This window comes from Pagrus major, chromosome 23 (genome assembly GCF_040436345.1).
Source record: "Pagrus major chromosome 23, Pma_NU_1.0".
Classification (NCBI taxonomy): domain Eukaryota; kingdom Metazoa; phylum Chordata; class Actinopteri; order Spariformes; family Sparidae; genus Pagrus; species Pagrus major.
Window position 1 is genome coordinate 13,338,880 of NC_133237.1, and position 18,387 is coordinate 13,357,266.

The 18,387-nt window shown below is 42.3% G+C and overlaps 1 protein-coding gene across 1 annotated transcript in view; it reads left to right on the plus strand.

Annotated features, from left to right (window-relative positions):
• Positions 1 to 280: 280 nt before the first annotated feature.
• Positions 281 to 18,387, plus strand: part of LOC141020184 (Na(+)/H(+) exchange regulatory cofactor NHE-RF2) — a 32,551-nt gene continuing 14,444 nt past the window's right edge. The window contains exons 1-2 of the mRNA XM_073495253.1: positions 281 to 1,023; positions 2,323 to 2,613. Coding sequence (XP_073351354.1) covers positions 817 to 1,023; positions 2,323 to 2,613 — 498 coding nt within the window. The 5' untranslated portion in view covers positions 281 to 816. The remainder of the gene's footprint in view (positions 1,024 to 2,322; positions 2,614 to 18,387) is intronic.

The following is an 18,387-nucleotide window of genomic DNA, read 5'->3' on the forward strand; positions in this document are numbered from 1 at the left end:
GAGAAGTGCATCTAACACAATAAGCAGTGGTCTCTGGACCTGGACTAACTAACCTTAATTAAAGATTGAATTACTATCAATTAATTTTGATTGACTCAAATCCTACATCCTGTCTGCAAATCCACAGGCAGTCATGTCAGGGTTCAGAGGTTCAGACAGGTTTAAATTAATGTTACTCTTTAGTTTTAAAGACATTGTTTACAAACCATTTCTCCCACCCAGGGGCAGTATTGGACCACTTTGGATCCTCTGTTTGTGCCCTGAATATTTCAGTTCGCTCACAGAAACAAACAGGTAGCCTGACCGGAGGGAGGTGGTGCTATTGCGCACAAAGCGCTAACCCTGCGCAAACTACAGTATAACTGCATGCATATTCACCGCACAGTTGTTATGGATAATGGAGAGGTGAGCTCTGTGGATCATTTCGACTTAAACACGCCTGCAGTATCTGTGATGATGCTCTGTTGAAGTCTGTGCGCGCTGCCAGGGATCAGTTTTGGAGTCGCCAGCAGTGCGCGACACAAGACACACGATCTGGAGGACTGGTCGCATCATCGTTTTCTCAAACTTTTAGTCTGCTGCCTCCTTTGCATGTATTTTCTACAGTGGGATTTCTTCGTCTGAAGTGCATTTGGAGCTGTTCACATCGTGTTCTGTGTGTTTCTCTAATATGGGGGAAAGCGTGCGCATCGGGCAGATATGTTTTCGCTCTGTGGAAGTTTAGCCCTGCGCCCGCTCTCCTAAACTCTCATCTTTGCATTTTAATCATCATTCTTGAACCGAACACTGCAGGAGGTTTAAAAACGACGGTGGGAAATGACCAGCGAGCTGAAACCACGGCTTTGTCTCATGGTAAAAGTGGAGACCGGGTATGGATTTCACTTGCACGGAGAGAAAGGGAAGAGCGGACAGTTCATCCGCAAAGTGGAGCCCGGCTCCCCTGCAGAAGAGTCGGGGCTGCGCGCTGGGGACCGTGTGGTGGCGGTGAATGGTGTTAACGTGGAGAAGGAGACACACCACCAGGCAAGTAGATGTGCATTAATATTTGTGCTTGTACCATGCAGGATGAGCGTATATCAACAGGTCACACTGGCTGGTGCGTCCTGACACAGTGTGGCCACCTTCCTCCTGGCATGATGCTTTGGAAACTTTGCCCACATGAAACCACTTTTATTAAAAACCCTCTTTTGCTATAGTTGATATCACGTGATTTATTTCATGTGACGAACCTACAGAGTCTCTTTGCTTGGGTAGAAGGTATGCACTGATAAAGGACTTCAGGCAGGCTGAGAAGACTGTTCCAGACATTCACTTCTCTCCTTGTGACAATCAGAGACTCCCTGGTGAATGTTTACAAGTTCTGTCCTGTAAATGCCAAGAGCTCTCTTAATATAAATCAGTCTGTGTAAATTACACCACTGACAAACTGTCTCTACCTTTGTTTGCATGTGGTTTTGTTTCACTCAGAGACAGCAGGCTCAGATAATCAGGTTCCCAAGCTCACAGACACAGAGGAGCATCAGCACAAATGACCTCTGTGTACATTAGGTTTCTTCTCGCAGATAAAAAAAATAAACCTGTTGATTATTGCGTTTCTTCTGCCATGGTGCCTTTGATCCTGGTTAACTCAAAGGGCAGAGGGCATCACATTCCTGCTTCTCGGCTTGTGTTGTCAGATAATGATGTTTACCTACATCTGAACTGTTAGAGGCCTCATCTGAAAAAACCTCTACTCTGCCCATCATGTTGAGAGAGAGAGAGAGCTGTGTTTCTACTCTTACTCATCTCAATCTAACAATCATTGTATAAGGAGTGACTATATTCTTGATTATGTGCACTCAAATGAAAACAGTGACAAATACCATCACAGTTTACTATCACCTCTCATTCCATCAAATGACAGCAGAACCAAAGGTGTCCAGTTTTCTATCATTTTAAGAGATTTTAAGAAAAGCACCAAACTTCCACATTTCAAATGTTTCAGATTATATTATACTGCATCAACATTAACATCAAACAGTTCATCTTACTGTATGTACAGGCTGATATTTTGGTCAGTGTTTGACACTGCACATCCACATGTCAAAGAAAACCATGAATATGTTAAAAATGTTCGAGCACAGACTGGATTCTTCTAGGGAAGCTGGTTAACCGCGTAATGTTCTCTCTGATGCGACTGGACTAGTCTTTCACAGATCCAGTCTGTGATGGTTCTCTGCAGCTACAGTGTGAAGTTCATTTATTGTGCTGTTTGACACATATGTAAACAAACAGACCATCAGATCACAACCAAGTGTCACACCATCCTATTCCATCCTTCAGGTGGTACAGCGGATCAAAGCCTTGGACAATGAGACCAGGTTGCTGGTGGTGGACCACGAGACGCACGAAAGTCTGCGCAGCCTGCGCCTCACAGCCACAGAGGAGATGGCCGTCCTCGGGGCCGGGCCTCCTTCCTCCTCCTCTCCACCGGCCTCCCCCTCCGCTCCCCCGTCCTCGGTCCCATCCTCCCCCAAGAAGCGGGAGAACGGCTCGGTATCCAAGCAGCCGGTCACACTGAGCGGCCAGGTGCAGAAGCCCACCAGGAGGTCACCGTCTAAGGCTGCAAAGAAGGTAAGCTGGCCCCCCACCCAGGCAGGACGTGTGTGATCAAGAGTAATAACATCAACTTTGTTACCGTCATGATCTTTCATCGTTTTCTTCTTACTGTGAGGACTGAGCACTCTGGTATATTCTTACAACAAATAGAGTGAACAGTGTGGGCTAACGTCTAGTTTGGTTCTCTGTGATGCTTTTTGTAAAGAGTATTGATCTATTATGTTCAACTTTCAATTTTATCTTGTGACAACATTGTGCTCATGGTCTGGCCAGGTTTAGGCACAAGTTAGGTAAAGATCATGTTTTGTCTTACCTGCTTTTATCGCCACAAAAACTGTGAAATGTCCCGATGTCCTGCTAAACATATTCACTAGTTTCACTATTACAAATGGTGAAACACCATCTCGAACAGTGGTCTCTGGTTTGTCAGCTGTCACACCGCAACCATCCCCTCCACCTCCCGACATAAAAGTCTCCTCATACACGAGTAAGGTAAATGTGATTTAAAATGTATTGTAGAAATGTCAATATGCTCCATGTGACATGTACAAATTTAAATTTAAAATGCTAACATTTTATCGTAGCGACCTGGTTGCCCCGCCTCAAAACAACTAATATCTGTTCATAAATTCACTCTCATCTGCACAGTAAATATGAAGCTATCGGCAGCAGCCATTCAGCAAACAACTAGCCTGGTTCTGCCAATCATTTTATGAGCACCTCTAAAGATAATTAATGTCTTGTTTTTTTAAACATTACAAAAATCAAGCTTTAAAAAAGACAAGTTGTGGGTTGTAGTGGCTTATGTGGGAATATTTCTTGGCTGGGCATTTGCAGTCACCTCCTGGAGTCCTGTCCAGGTGCTAGTAGGTGGATTTTTTTAAACTTTAGAACAGAGCCAATCTTAAAACTGAACTGAACAGTTAGTAATAAGTTAATTCAGTGTAAACAAGATGACAAGGCCTCACCAACACACCTCCTCCTTAGTAGGCCAACAAGTAACCAGCTTTAGCCCAACAACACAAGCTTTCTCAGACACTTATAGTAAGCAAAGCATTCTTAGAGATCTGTCAAGTCCCAAACACAAGAGTTAAAAATACTAAACGTATTAGCAAACAGATTGCAGTGAGTCAACTCTTTGAACAGACTCTCCTCAGCTCAGAGTCATGCTTTCACCCCGGACTTGTTTTCTTGCTGCTTTACCAGTTTCAGATTAGATTAGTAGATGTCATGCAAGTTTCCATCCTGCTCTGCAGCCTTTCATGCATGTGTGTCTGTCTCTAAATGTGTGTGTGTGTGTCTGTGTCCCGAGGGAAGGACATGGCTAGCTGAAAGCATTCCAGATGTTGATTTAGGGGTCAAAGAGGGCCAGAGAGGTCAGAGGATGGGAGCCGTCAGATGTTAGGAATCTGGCGATGGACAACGCAGTGACTCTGCCGAACAGGAAGTCCACATAAATCATAAAAAGTAGATGAATAAATGCTTTTCTATTACAGATGTTGCATTTATTGTGAAATGATATTCCAGAGGGTTTTTTTTTTTTCAGGCCATTGACATCTCATCTTCCTGTGTTTATTTACACATGCTCTTTGTCACAGTTGGTTGCCCAGCGCTCAATAGTCACTTGATACATTTTTGTTTTTTTGTTTTTTTTTAATTCACGGTTTGATTATTCCATGTCAACATGGAAAACAGGATGTGTTTCCGCCTGCTCTGTCTCTCCTGGAACGCAATGATCTGATCAGCTTTGGTTTCACATGGTCCCTCACAGCGAGACGAGGCCGCTCCACTTCTGCTTTCTGCATTTACACAACATGTGTTTTCACTTAGGTTTGTCCTGCCAATATGCGAGCGGCACTTAGGCACTATTCCTACAAGAGCAGTGACAGGGCCAATCAGTTAAAATCCTAATGTGTATGTGTCTTTGTTCGGCTCTCGCTTTTGCGACCCGTGGAGAGTAATCCCAGTGCTTGGAGGGGTCAGATTGGCCCCGCTAAGGCTCAGGAAATGCTTAGAGGTCTCTCGTTTCTCTCTGACTTTAATGACTCTAATGAAAGAATGGAAAGAAGGTTTAGCAGGATGAGCCAAAAGGCATTAGCAGTGCAAGAGCAGGAAAATTGGAGGACAATGTATGAGCTGCTGTAGGAACATTGATTTGACCATAAATTACCTCCCGTTCGAACTAGGGCACTGAAACCTTCCTCTAACACCGGATTGGTACCTTTATAGTCTGCAAAGAGTTGGATGTCTCTGTTTTCCTGTTAGATCTCAAAGGAAGCAGTACTGCAGATATGCAGACTCAGTATTGACACTGCACGCTGATACAGCATTAAGTCTGGTGTGTAGTAGTCATTCGTCCATGTGGCTGGCAAGGAGCTTTGGCAATCAATACAGTGTAATTAGGACAAAAAGCAGAGGGGAAAACAGACTGATCAACTATGATACCATCAATCAACAAGTGGCCGATTGTTGCACCAAGACGAAGAATTCATCCAAATTCTTCATCCTGGTCTTTCACAGCTGGAAACATCGACTCAGTTTGCTGTTAGATGTTTCGTTTCGCTCATTCTGATCAGTAGGAGAGCGAGACTGCTGAGCGCAGCACATTTCTTCTCACATTTTTGTTCTCTAGAAAAAGCAGGAGAAAAAGAATGAGGGAGAGATGGAGAGACAGAGAGCAGACTGCATTTGGACTGAAGGAAACCCAGGAATGAGAACAGCCAATAACAACCTTGAAGATTTGTTGGAAGGAGTTTCAGGAAGTGGGCCCCCCTCAGTGGGGAGTGTGGAGTCAGTGGGCTGTTGAAGAGATCTCATAGGACTTGGCAATGCCTGTGCATGTGCCAGTATGTCATTGACGGTGGGTGTGTATGTGCACATCTCTGTGAGCTATATGTTTTCATTAGTTTGCCCTGTAAAACCTGTAAACATCCGACCACCAGCCTGACAAGCAACAGGATTAACTGTGAAGCACAACACGGGTCATACTGTTTCATTTTGTAGTGCTTTCGCTTCCATTTCATTTCACTTTGAGCAGATTGGATTTGAAAATTGAATTTTACTATAGAGCAAAGGGTTTTAAACTGTGAGACATGTCTCTTCAGGGAAACATTCTGAGGCAAATATTCTGCCTTAAGTGAAAGAGACAGTTAGTTGTAGTTTGGTCCGCTTGTCAACACGTTCAAGAGCTGGAGCAACAGCAGCAGTTTAGACGCACAGCTCATGGAGCTCATGGAGCATGTGTTTACTGCAGTTTGCATCACAATGTGTACTACATCTCTGAGTTGTAACTCAAATCTGGACACACAGACATAGTGCAAAGATTTTTTGATTTAAGGTGACTTGCACTTCCCAAAAATATCATTATCACTGATGTCGACCATTAAAAAAGTCCATAAATCCACTTAGACATAATGGAAAAGATGCTTCTTATAACTCCAGAACTTGCCTTAGAATTGCCACATTTTTAAGTTTTCTTCCATATCAAAGTAATAAGGTGATAGTTGTTTGTATATCCATATGTACATTTCAAACAGGTACTGCTAATAGCTAATTCAGCATACTTTAAATGGGGCCAATTTGACAAAATTTAGTTGTCAGTTGTCTAAGTTTTGTCAGAGGGCCCGCAGTGTCAAAACACTGCGATACAGGGAATATAAAGACGCGTGTTAAAGTATTAGAAATACGACGGTGGAACTGAATGCCAAATAGTGTCAGCAAAACTTGAGGAAGTTTTACAGTTTGTTTTCTTTTTCCTCTCCTCTCTGTCAAAGCAGCAGAAAATCTTTGCAGCTACAGGTTGCAGTGTAAGGCCCTGAAGGACACACAGCAGAGACACTCCACACACACAATCATGAGCATGTACAGGGTCACAGTTAGAAACATGTAGACATGAACCTTTTCTGCATCTATAATCACTTGCACATTTGTGCAGTAAATTACTCCATTCAGGGTTTTGTGTGTTTGTGTGTGAGTTCCCCAGGTTACATGACACTGCCTGTATTTTTCCTCAGTTTTATGACCTCTCATCCCCCAGGTTTCTTTTTTGTTTGCCTCTGTGTGTGTGTGTACCCTCTTGGGTCTACTTGCAGTTCGTATAGAAACATTGTGCTTTCGTGCTCCCCATTGTCCATTCTCATACTGCATTTCTAATTCAATATAACAAACTATACACCATCAACAAAAGCCATTTTTCTTTATTTTGCTAATTTCTTCACCGAGGTCTCCAGCACAACCGGATTACAGTTGAGTCATGTTAGGCTGTTAGAAATTCAATTTTCAGGCCTTAATAGGACGTTATTGCTGACCGTGACCGACAGTAAATTACACAACCTTATTTAAGCCTGGTAAGGGTAGAGGCTTGTGTGTAGCCAAAAAATTGTTTTGTTGTTGTAGTTGGGTTTTTTGTTTTTAAACATCCCCTAATATATGTGAGTTGCTGGCAAAAAAAAAAAAAAAAACAGCACGTAGATCAGTTTATTTTCTCCTTGAAAATAATTGTGCCTTGAAATAATATTCATTGTCTTTCAAGTTTTGTAGTTAGAGTGTACTGAAATTGAAAAACTAGTAGATTGAAGTGAGCCCTATAAAGAGACTTGGACTAAAACTCAAAAAGTAACTTAAAGACATTTTATCCTGCCTTCAGTCCAGCTTTCTCTGACAAGACAGTAGTAATTGTGTCAAATTGAGGCATGAGCTCAGCAGCAGTCACTCTCTTACCTATCATCTCTCAAACAATTTTCTTGCCTGGTCATTTCCGTGGAGGCACATTGGTAGCCAGCAGACTGCATCAAACACATTAAACAGAAAAAATGATTGATGTTCAGGTCCACCTGTTCCTGCTCGCTGGGAAAAGACAGACATTTCAAGGACAAGAACATTATGACTCCGATTTGAGATGTATCCTCTTACATCGACACACACCTGAGGTGTCAGGGCTCTGTCGTCATGCCTGTTTTCTCCCCTATGCACACACACATGCATTGAGGTGTCTCATGTGGGTGTGTCATTACAAGGGAAGCTCAAGATAAAGTGTCAGGTGTCACTTTCTCACCAGAGGCTTTTTTTTAACTCAATGACAGACACGCACAAAAAATGATTCTGCAAAAAAAAAAAAAAAAATGCAACTTTTTTGATATTCCATTGACATTTTTCTTTTTTGTCTTTCTTTTTTGTTTTTAGTTGTGAAAACAGTTTTTCTCTGTCTTTTGAACATCTTTGGATTTTGGACCATTGCTGTGAGAAACAATGATGACATCATTTGATTACATCACAACTGATTCTAAAAATATTGTGACGGTCATTTTTCAACATTTTCCGATGTCTTACAGACAAATGATTGTGAAACTAATCAGCAGATTAATCATGAGTGGAAATATTGGTCACATACATCGCATACATAAAATTACACATGAAAATGATCTGCTACAAAATGACTATATATTTCAGCCAAACGTACAGTTTTCCCTTCGTTTCAAGCAGAATTGGCATCCCTGCGTCCTTTTTGTGTGTGTGCTTGTTGCTGACATCACGCAGCGCACAGGCTGGCTGCCCATTTAATGCATGTTAACTGAACATCTTCTCAACACATGAGGAAGAAAACAGGTCATGTATTAACACGTAACACAGATATTATGCCTTGCAGACAGACTGAAAGATGTAGCCACATAGAGACGGACATGTTCCTGGCTTGTTTTATGGAAGTGGTCACATTTTGAGAGAGATATTGTCTCTGGTTCTCTCCTCTCCAGCCTCCCACTGGCCTGAATTTTCCCTCTCGGTTGGTGGTGAGACCTCCACCGTACTCACACACATATTGTGGTCTTTTGTTGTTGTTCTTTCCAGTCCCGCCGCACTCCTTGCTTGGTGTAACACCAGGCTTGTTAGGAAGTACACGGAAAGTCGTTGCTGTGGTAACAGTCAGCATCAGGATCAGTGTGCTGGAAAGACACACGTGGAAAATTTTGGTAAGGTGAAAAATTAATGTTAAGTGTGAGAGAAAGGTGAAGAGAGACAAAGAGGAAAGGGCACAGGACACGATGTCCATTATGAGTTTGACCTTTATTGAGATTGTTTCCTTTGGAGCTCATGATGAGGTTTTAGTCAGTCAGACACAAAACAGTATGAATCAGGTGCAGTAGCCCAGATGATCCCAGCTGCGAGCGCACAGACTGACATGTGAACAGTACTTTGTGTTGTAATAAACTTCACTACGTCGTGTGTAGGATTTGCAGGGTCCTGTTATCATCTGTTCCCTATAGAGCACACACACATCTGTTAAACCAGTTAGAGAGAGGGGAGGGGTGTGTGTTTGTGGAGGTTGTGCACAGTCAAGAATGTAATACAGCTGTGTGTGACATATAAAGATTCATAATATATTGCGTTGTGCACTCACACCATGGTAAGTTTATGTGCATATTTGTGCTCGGCTATGGGAGGACACACGTGTGTCACAGGCGGTGAAACCTTAACAAACTGATTTCCATCTAAACACCCGCAGAGACTAAACAAGTCAAACATGGAGATGAAGTACGCAAGAGAGAACAGTTTTCACTAAATCCTCCCTACAGAGAACTACAGAATACTCACACATGTGCATCTCTGTAGTATTTGAGTGAAAGAGATCTGCGTGAGAACAACATGGTCAGAGAGCCCAGTTTTTAAGGGTCAGGGCAGGAGGTCTGGGGGTCAGGCTTAAATAAACACAAATAGTAGCATTCGTGATCTGTGAGAGAGAGCAACAGAAGAGATGTCTTTGCTGACAGTAAACAGAAGAAAAATGAGACGTTCTGTAGCAGTGAACGCTGTGAACGTGATGCATGAGACGTGTTAGAGACACGGCTCTCTACACTGACTTTCAGCTCTAAATAGACCCACAACTGCAGTAAACATCATTTCTCATCTCTGTCTCAGTTTTTCCTGCATCTCTTGCAGATGTTGTGAAGATGTTGACTGTCATGACAAGGCAAACCCGCTGTCATTTCTTCCTTGGAACATTATTCTTTAAATGTCTCTCTGGTTTGCGGATTTTGGGCTGCCGTTAGCACAACAATCATCTCTGGCCATTAATTTCTAATAGCACGAAATGAGATGATGGCTCAGGCCAGGCTCCCTGACATCTCATCCTTGTCCTGTTCCCAACTCGGTTTCTTATTTTGCCCTGGATAATTGGAAAAAGATGTCCCCTGTCAGCTCTAATGTAACGTCACACAGCACAGGAGTCGTCTGGAGGTAGTCAGCGCTTCGGCCTGTGTGATCATCTGCGCTCCATTTCTGCCTGCCTCCCAGACGTACTGAAGGGGGGTGCACATATCTGAGCTTGTTCCTTGTTGCTTTGTAAAAATGAGGCGTTTGAGGTTGTGCATGCAGAACAGTAGCTGTACAGTTGAGGATGATGTGGGAGCATGGAAACAATGTCAAGTGTTTCCTTTTGGCAGACGGAAGGCATTTCATTTGGTTAACATTTATTTAACCTGTCATCAATGCACAAAACTTTCCCATTTTACAAAAAAGCGAATACTGAGGCCTTTTCTTAGAATATCGGAAGAAATACGAGTTTGCACAGATTTGTTTTTAAAGTGACCGAACCTTGGTGAGAGTGAGTCAGTAATCCTTTACCAACATCTGGAGCCAGTGTTCAAGAGAAAACCCCCAACCCCCCTTTAAATACCAACTGTGTTACATCAAGACGCAGGGGTCTGGATTCTGTGCGTGTGTCTGTGTGTGTGTTAGAGAGAGAGTAAACCAAATTCCTGGAGTAAAAACACGGCCTGTAGAACGTGGAAGGGTCACAAGTAGGGAAGGAGGGTGTGTGTGTGTCTGGGGAATTAAGGAACAGAAAGGGTTGAATTAGTAAGTTAATGTAGGAGGGACATGAACAATCGAGTGTATTGTATTAAATGTGTGTGTGAGAGTGTGTGTGTTTGAGTGTGAACACAGCTGTGTGTCTCCATGTATTATCTCTGCATGCAGAGCTGATAATATATTGTTAAGCCAGAAGATGTTGACCTGACTGTCTCTCTGTGGACGTAGTTGGACTTGGACAACAACAAATATAATTATTTTACTTCGACAGCAAATCAGTCTTTGGCCCAATACCAATACAGCCCTTGCCCCTACCACTTAGCCCTACCCCTCCCTTTTGCATGTTCTTGTCTAGAGGCAGGGCGTCCAGATTCTTGTTGAGATAGAGGGGAAGGGTGAACATTCAAATTAAAAAAAAAACTTCAAAATCGAGGGTTATGAGAACTCTTAGTGTCCTTTTCTTTATAACAAGCATAAAACAATCGCAACAGTTTGCTGAAGTCTTTGTAGCTAACCAGCTAGCTTGCTAACATTACAATGTTAATGCTGATTTGTGCACGACAGTCCCACATTTTGATGTATTTCAATGCTACATCCCCCCGCCCTGACTCTGATGGCATTTGATGCCTGAAGTTCAACCTAAGTCCAGCAGTGAAGTTGCTGCAGTTGGTACCGATCCCCTTGTATCAGTGCAGACTGGCAGGGTAGAAGCACAGGGTGCTAATGTTAGCCTATAAAGCACTGCTAACGTGAGCGGTTGGTAATGAAGCAGGGGTTTTTTTTTATTCAATGACTTGACTGATGGCATCAAATTGTGAACGAATTATGAGCGCCTGTGCTTTTCTATCTCCATCATATAAACTGCAAATGGCCTTGTAATCATACCGTGATGGCCACAGCGAAAGGTGCCATGTTGGAAATGTCCAGTCATACCGTAAACACCATCAACGTCAACGGATGATGTATGAGGGGTGTCCTATTTCATATGGGGAGATTTCATTACCCCTTCTAACTCTGTTATGAGGGGCGAGGGGTTCACTCAAAAACGAGGAGTAGGGGTAAAACCTGGAAGTGGGATTGTTAAGTGCATAATAGCTTCCTCCAATACAATGAAGAAAACCCTGATAACCTAGCCAAGTATAAAAAATGTATGAGTTATCTTTCACTCTTATCTGGCTCCAGCATACACTTGTCAGCTTTTGTGTAGATGTGTACCTGCGCTCAACCTCAGACCCTGCAGTCAAATGATACAGACTGATCTTGTTACCTCATTGACTTAAAACGAATTTATACAACGTTACATTCCTACATTTCTTGGACTTTCTGTGCCATGGAAAAGTCCTCCACAAATAAAGTTTATTATTATCCCCCAAACCATAATTATACATATTATGAAGCTGTAACATTTCTTTACTGAACGCCTCCCGTCCACAGATTGTAAATCCAGTAACTGAGAAGCTTGACCCAAATCTTCAGCATTATTTATAGATTGCACTACTTTTGTATAGCCCTTACTGGGTCAGAATATAGGAAAACAGGGCTGTAGACTTTCAATCATCTGGGACTGACATTTTTGAAATCATTAACACTCGTATTTGGTCAGTTTCTTGAGCTTTTGGATTTTGGGGCCTTTCCCAACAAATAACGTAGGTAAACATTACACTAGCTCTGCTTCTTTATTGCTGTTTTTTCAATCTCATCTTTTAACTATGAGTTGTTGGATGTGGGAATATCAGTGGAGCGTAGGTCGGCTGTAGCCAGGCCGAGGATCGATCTATGTGCTGCCCACACAGCATCATCGCCAACAAATACAAAAGAGAGAGAGAGAGAGAAAAGAAGAGAAACAAAGACAGAGAGAGAGAGAGAGGGAGGCACAAAGAAATTCATCATTGCTAGACCTCTTTATTGTTGACTGAGAAGTCCTTGAAAGCAGTGAAGAGAGCTTTTCAGCAGGTGTGTAGTTTCTGTGCTTGTGACCAGCGAGCTCACAGTTGTAACAACTGAGCTGTTTCACAGGTTTATCCATGTGTTGTTATTCTCTCTCCTGCCCATTTCACCCATTGTCAGCCCCTTCGCATGTTCACTTTGAGTCTCTCACATCTGTGAGTGCAGCAGTACATTCCCACACATCGATCCACGCAGTGTTCACACACACTTTGAAAAACACACTCAGGCATTTGTTCCTAGTGGCCCTCTGGCCCTGCTGTGTTCCGCTCAGTTCGCACATCAGCATCTTGGATCAGTTTAATTGCAGCCATCCGTTTCTCGAGTAGATGTGATAGCAATTCTGTTGATGCTTGAGTAACTTGACTCAACTGGAGGGGGAGGCTGAGTTTGTATGTGTGTGAGGTGAGATTAGTGTGCATTAAATTATAAGAGAGGATGTGTGCGGTGTCTCAGGAGACAGGAATCCTCGCTAATTCATTCATAATGCTTCAGAAAGTGGACAGAGGAATTTATGTCCATCTGCTGCAGACACACACACACACACACAGACACACACACACACACACACACACACACACAGATACAAATCTATTGGCCTGGTGACATCTGTGAGGCCTGTGGTACAGTGCATGTTTGTGTCTCGATGATGTCACAGTATGTCTTAACCAGTCTGGGGCAGAGAGGTTTTAAATACAGACACATAAAGAGCTGGAAATGATGATTATTTTAATTATTAATGAATCTGCTGATTTTATTTTCATGATTAATCAAATAATGAAGCACTAAATATCATAAATTTAAGCTAATAGTCAAGTTTTACAGTCCAAATCCAAATATATTCTGTTTCACATCACAGAAGACAAGAAAATCTGTAAATACTTCTATTTGAGATGATGGAGCCAGCTTACAAAATGGCTTAAGTCACTTTTCGATTGACTGTTTGAACTCTACACATATACCCACTTCATATACACATATTTGATACACACCACCACCTCACTAAACTCTTCAGATTCTCCGTCACACTCCTCTCTCTCGCTCTCTCTTACTCTTAATTCCTAACCGAGGGACGAGGGATATCTGCCACAGACTGATAACAGGGGTGTGGACACACACACACATGCAAAAACATTACATCACCAACAACATCAACTGCTTTTCGATCACACACAGATACAGATAGAGGGAAAAACTGACAAGAACTTATATGGAAATAAAAACATTGTTTTATCTGATGATCAGTTGGAGGAGAAGTGGAGGAGAAAATAGCTGCATTCACCTTCCAAACCTCACACCCCTCATCTGTGACACACACATAGCAACACATAACTGCTGAGTATATCAGCACCGCCAGCAGCCCACACAATTTAAATTGACATTTAAATGCAAATAGGCAGAAATGTTGTATTCTGCAGCCACTTCAATACATGTGTTGTAACACGAGGCAAGATAAGAGATAAGAGGGGGGCAGAAAGTCAGAAAGAGTTCAAGAATTTAGGCAGCGAGAAGACATGAAATACCATGACATGGATGATGAGAGCGTGCTGCACAAAATAAATAGGAGATTAAGGAAGAATGGAGTGAAGAAAGATAGTGAGCGACAGATGGAGAAAATGTAAGAGAGGGGTTTAAACCACCTGTTGGTTTGCCTTCTTTCCCCTCTCGCCGTCTCTTTCTGTCTGTCTTTGCTTAGTTTCATGACCTCCTCATGATATGCTCTGACCGTGAGAATGAAACAGACAGAGGTATGTGTGGAAATACTGTTATTGTACAGGCTGAAACAGCTGACCAAAACCGTCTTGATGGATCGATATAGGGAGGAGCCCGTTGATGTGATCTGGACGCTGACATCGGGTATTATTTTTGACTGTTTGTTTGTCTACATCACTGCTTTTGATCCTTTCCCTTCTGCAGTGTCCACCAGCATGAAACAGGTCCAGGAAAATTCAATTAACATCATACAGCAGGTTCTCATGGAAACTAAACCTGAGCTGTCTTCCGCAGAAAGGCCGTATCAGGGTGACATGTACAAACATAAAGTATGTGTTGCCAAAGCACTCATGGAGTCACAAAAATGAAAAACTGACTTAGTTATGGTCCTGTTTGGTCTTAAAAATGGTTGTTAACTCACACAGTCGTCTGAAGCTATTGATAGGAAAATACAGTGAGGAACAAAAACAAGAATTGGCCTTAAATATGTGATTTGTACTGAAACTTTGATGCAGCATGTTGTGTAGATCCCTAGTAACACTATCTCGCTAATTCCACGCACAGCCTGTTAAGAGCCACAGCTGACCTGAGAACAGCCAGAGCCAAGACATGCCAGCAACAACAAGGAATATTTGATTGGATTTGATGCAGTTAGCAGTACAGGCGTATCATCCGTAGTCGTAGTCATAGTTTTTGAGCAACTTCTGTGCAAATGCAATGCACATTTTTACACAATTCATTGCTGAAACAGTGTATTTTATCATCGGGGTTCTTCAGTTTCACTCTGTATTTCATTGCTTTACTGTAAGATCCATGTCTTGATCTACTTCTCAAGTGTGTATTTGGGTCATGGAGACAAAATGTCTGATGTTTTTGATTGTGTACTTTGTTCTCCTGTAGTGATGTTACACTCAGTAAGGGAGTTCAACCTTTAAACACTCAAGGGACAGATAAACCTTGGCATGTGTGGAGTGGTGCAGTGTCCAATGGGACATTTTTCTCAAAGGACAAAAATGTGTTTCACCAAAGCTTTTCAACCAATTCTTTTTAGATCAGACATGTCTCAGTTACGCTGAGTGCCTCCACATCCATCGTGATCTCAGCTGCGCTCAGTGACAGTTCGGCCTCCAGTAACAACACCCTTCACAATATGTTTGCACTCAAGAGTTCTGCAGCGGATTGCAGCTTCAGCCCTGCAGCTTTTCAGTCAGTCTGACAGTTGCGCTCCAGGCACCTTGAACAGCTGGTACATGACAACAAGCATCAACATCCATGCCTGCGTCATCAGATATTTAGGTCAGTCCTGCAAAAGTTTGAAGAATTTTACAAGCAGCTCATTATTAAGTTTTCCCTCAGTATTACGATGTGAAGTAATTGCATTTTGCTCTCTTGTCAGCTGTATTCATGGTGAATCGAGAGAGTGAATTCAATCTTATTCTTTACATAGTCCAGTAGCGTCATCTATTTTCCCTCTATCATTGATGTTTTACTCTTTGATCTTTGTAGAAGAGAAATGTTGCCTCTGCCCATTTGAAGTCAGCTCACATCTATAAATGGAAGCTGTTATGGTCTACAGCTCTTCTTGAATCAAATATCCCTCCAGCACATACCTGCATGAAGACTGGCAGTAAAATAAAGGCATGACGTTGGCCTTTACATCGTAAAGAAGTTTTCAACACCGCACAGACACTCAGTTCAAGTTCATGTTACTGTTGGTCATGAAGACACATATTCATTAGTGCTGATGACTGATACAGGGTATGAAAATCTGACTCTGGGGCACTGTGACAGCGCAGCATGTTGAGTCATTATAAACAATGACTCGTGACAAGTTCAGCTCCTGACTTTTACAGAATGTCATCCCGTTTACTCTCCTACAGGCCTAATCTTTTTTAATTGTTTGTTTTTTCTTGCTGTGTGGGAAATTTCCTTTGTCGCTTTCTTGCTTCAAGTTACATGAGAAGATTGATACCATTCACATATTTGTGTCCAAAGGAGACAAAATCGGCTAACTAGTACTTCTATTGCTCTGTAATTTACACGTTATGTCTCGTTTGTTAAATGAAGACAAAAACGGAAGCGGAAAAATGTCTGTTGTGCATTTTATGGAGGGGACTATTTTTAATGTCGGGACCAGTTGCCAGGCAAATGGCACAATATTATTTTAGACTCGTTTACTTGTTATTGTCACCTGTTTTTGTAATTTCCACTTCATAGTTGAAGTTTGGTTAGGTTTAGGCAACAAAACTACTTGTTGAGTTTTGGAAAAGATCATCGTTTGGGTTAAAACAGACCTTCTCACACCTTAATCACATTCTTTCTGGCAATCTGAAGGACACCTTGCAGCAACGAGTACTAGCCAATTACAGCACCATATGGGGGGGACAAGGAAGAAGACTTGGGAACAAAATAACACTTTCCAGCAAAGAAATAGTCGACCACACAACACCTGGTAAAACAGCTGTTTCCCCATGTTTTCAATCATTATGCTAAGCTAAGCTAACCAGCTGCTGGATCCAGCTTCATAACATACAGACATGAAGTGATAATGATCTTTACACTGAACTCTTGACAAGTAAGCAAATGAGATTTATTAGAATTTCCCATGAAAAATGTCAAACTATTCTTTGAATCTACTAAATTTGTGTATAATAGCAGGGGCTCGACTTTGCATCTTGAACCGGTGGTATTCTGGCGAGTACAGTACAGTATGACAGTATGCTCCATACAACACAGTGTATCAGTTTTCCAATCTGATCATGTTTCTCCTTGGCTCCTGCTCCTTACTTGACCCATCCTTTTTTTTCCCAGAGGTCCATTCACTGTTGTTTCTTTACTCTCCTCTGTCTCTTTCACTCACTCCTGAGTTATGATCTCAGGAAACACTTAAACAGCAAGTAACACACACACACTGCAGCAATGCAGGGGATATTGTAAACAGATCTCAGCAGGTCTTGTCCTGGTAGAGCAGCGCTGGACACACAAACACACACAGCTAACCTTCGTATCACAGTGCTGTTACGCAACACACCACAGCAACAGTGGGAAAAACTGTTGGTTATCGAGATCTCTGGCCAGTCCTTCTGTTCTCATGTTCCCTCTGCTCTCTCTGGTGCTGCTCTTCTTCCTGTCCTCCATATGCTCATCCTCTCCTCCTCTGTTTGCCCTTATTCTCTCTCTATTGCTGAGTCCTACTCTCTTCCGTTGATCACTCCTGTCACTTTTTTTTTCCAATTCCCTGTCCTTCATTTTCATTTTTACAAGCTCCAAATCCCTCTCTGCTTCTCCCCAGCTGCCTGTCATTTCCCTTCCCACTCATTTTCTTCTCTGCTTGAGCAACACTGTTAAAGCAGCTGCATGTGGGGCAGACCCAAACACATATACGAACACGCTAACAGTTTGAGGGTAGAGCTGCATGGTCAGAGTGTCTGACACAAAGCAATTTTCTTAATTTGGTAAAGGCCTTTTAAATGATCCTCATGTGGCCTTTGGTAACACTTGAAAAGCAATGACGCCTGTGCACTATGCTGTCACCCAAACACAGAGCAATGTCAGCCCAAATAAGACTGAAACCACGAAATCTGAGAAAAGATATGTGTGTAGGCCATGTTTTTCTCTCAGCTATTGTTGAAAACTCAAAGAAAACCCCACCTCGTCTCTCTAACAGATGGAACTGGCTTTACTCGTTCCACTGCTGTCCTAACGGCAACTGGTTTTCAACCGTGACATCAGCGAAAGACTGACATGCTACTGTTGTTTGTACTTCACCGGTGTCATGCAACATCAGCGATGTTTCCATTCAGTGCACCATGTTTAATGAGATTTTATCGGTGTCATAGATGAACTCTGGCTTCAGGCCGACAGCACGTAGGCTTTTCTGCTGCTTCCAGGACACGTCCCTTTTTAATCATCTTGTCAATCTAAATGCAGCGATGTAATCTACAGGGTGTAAATCAAGATTGTTCAATGTTCAAATTACATACAATACCAACAAGCATGTCAAGTGTGCCATCGCTTATTTCAGCACATTGACTGTTCATTACCCCATCATCTCCTTGGTAATTGTTGCTACAGCTGTCAACAGTAAGCAGAGCAGGGATTAGCAAAATTCTTGTAATTTTTTAAACAATGGGTCAGAAAACAACAACAGGCTGTCGCTAACTGATTTTTTTCAGCTGTAGCAGGCTAGCATTAGCTAATGCTAACACTGACTGTCGTTGACTTTTAACTGATTTGTTTGTACCACTGCCGTGGTTATAAGTCCAAATCATCCCTCAATTATCTCTGATAAAGAGAGCAAGTAATGGAGATGTATGTAAAAACATCCCT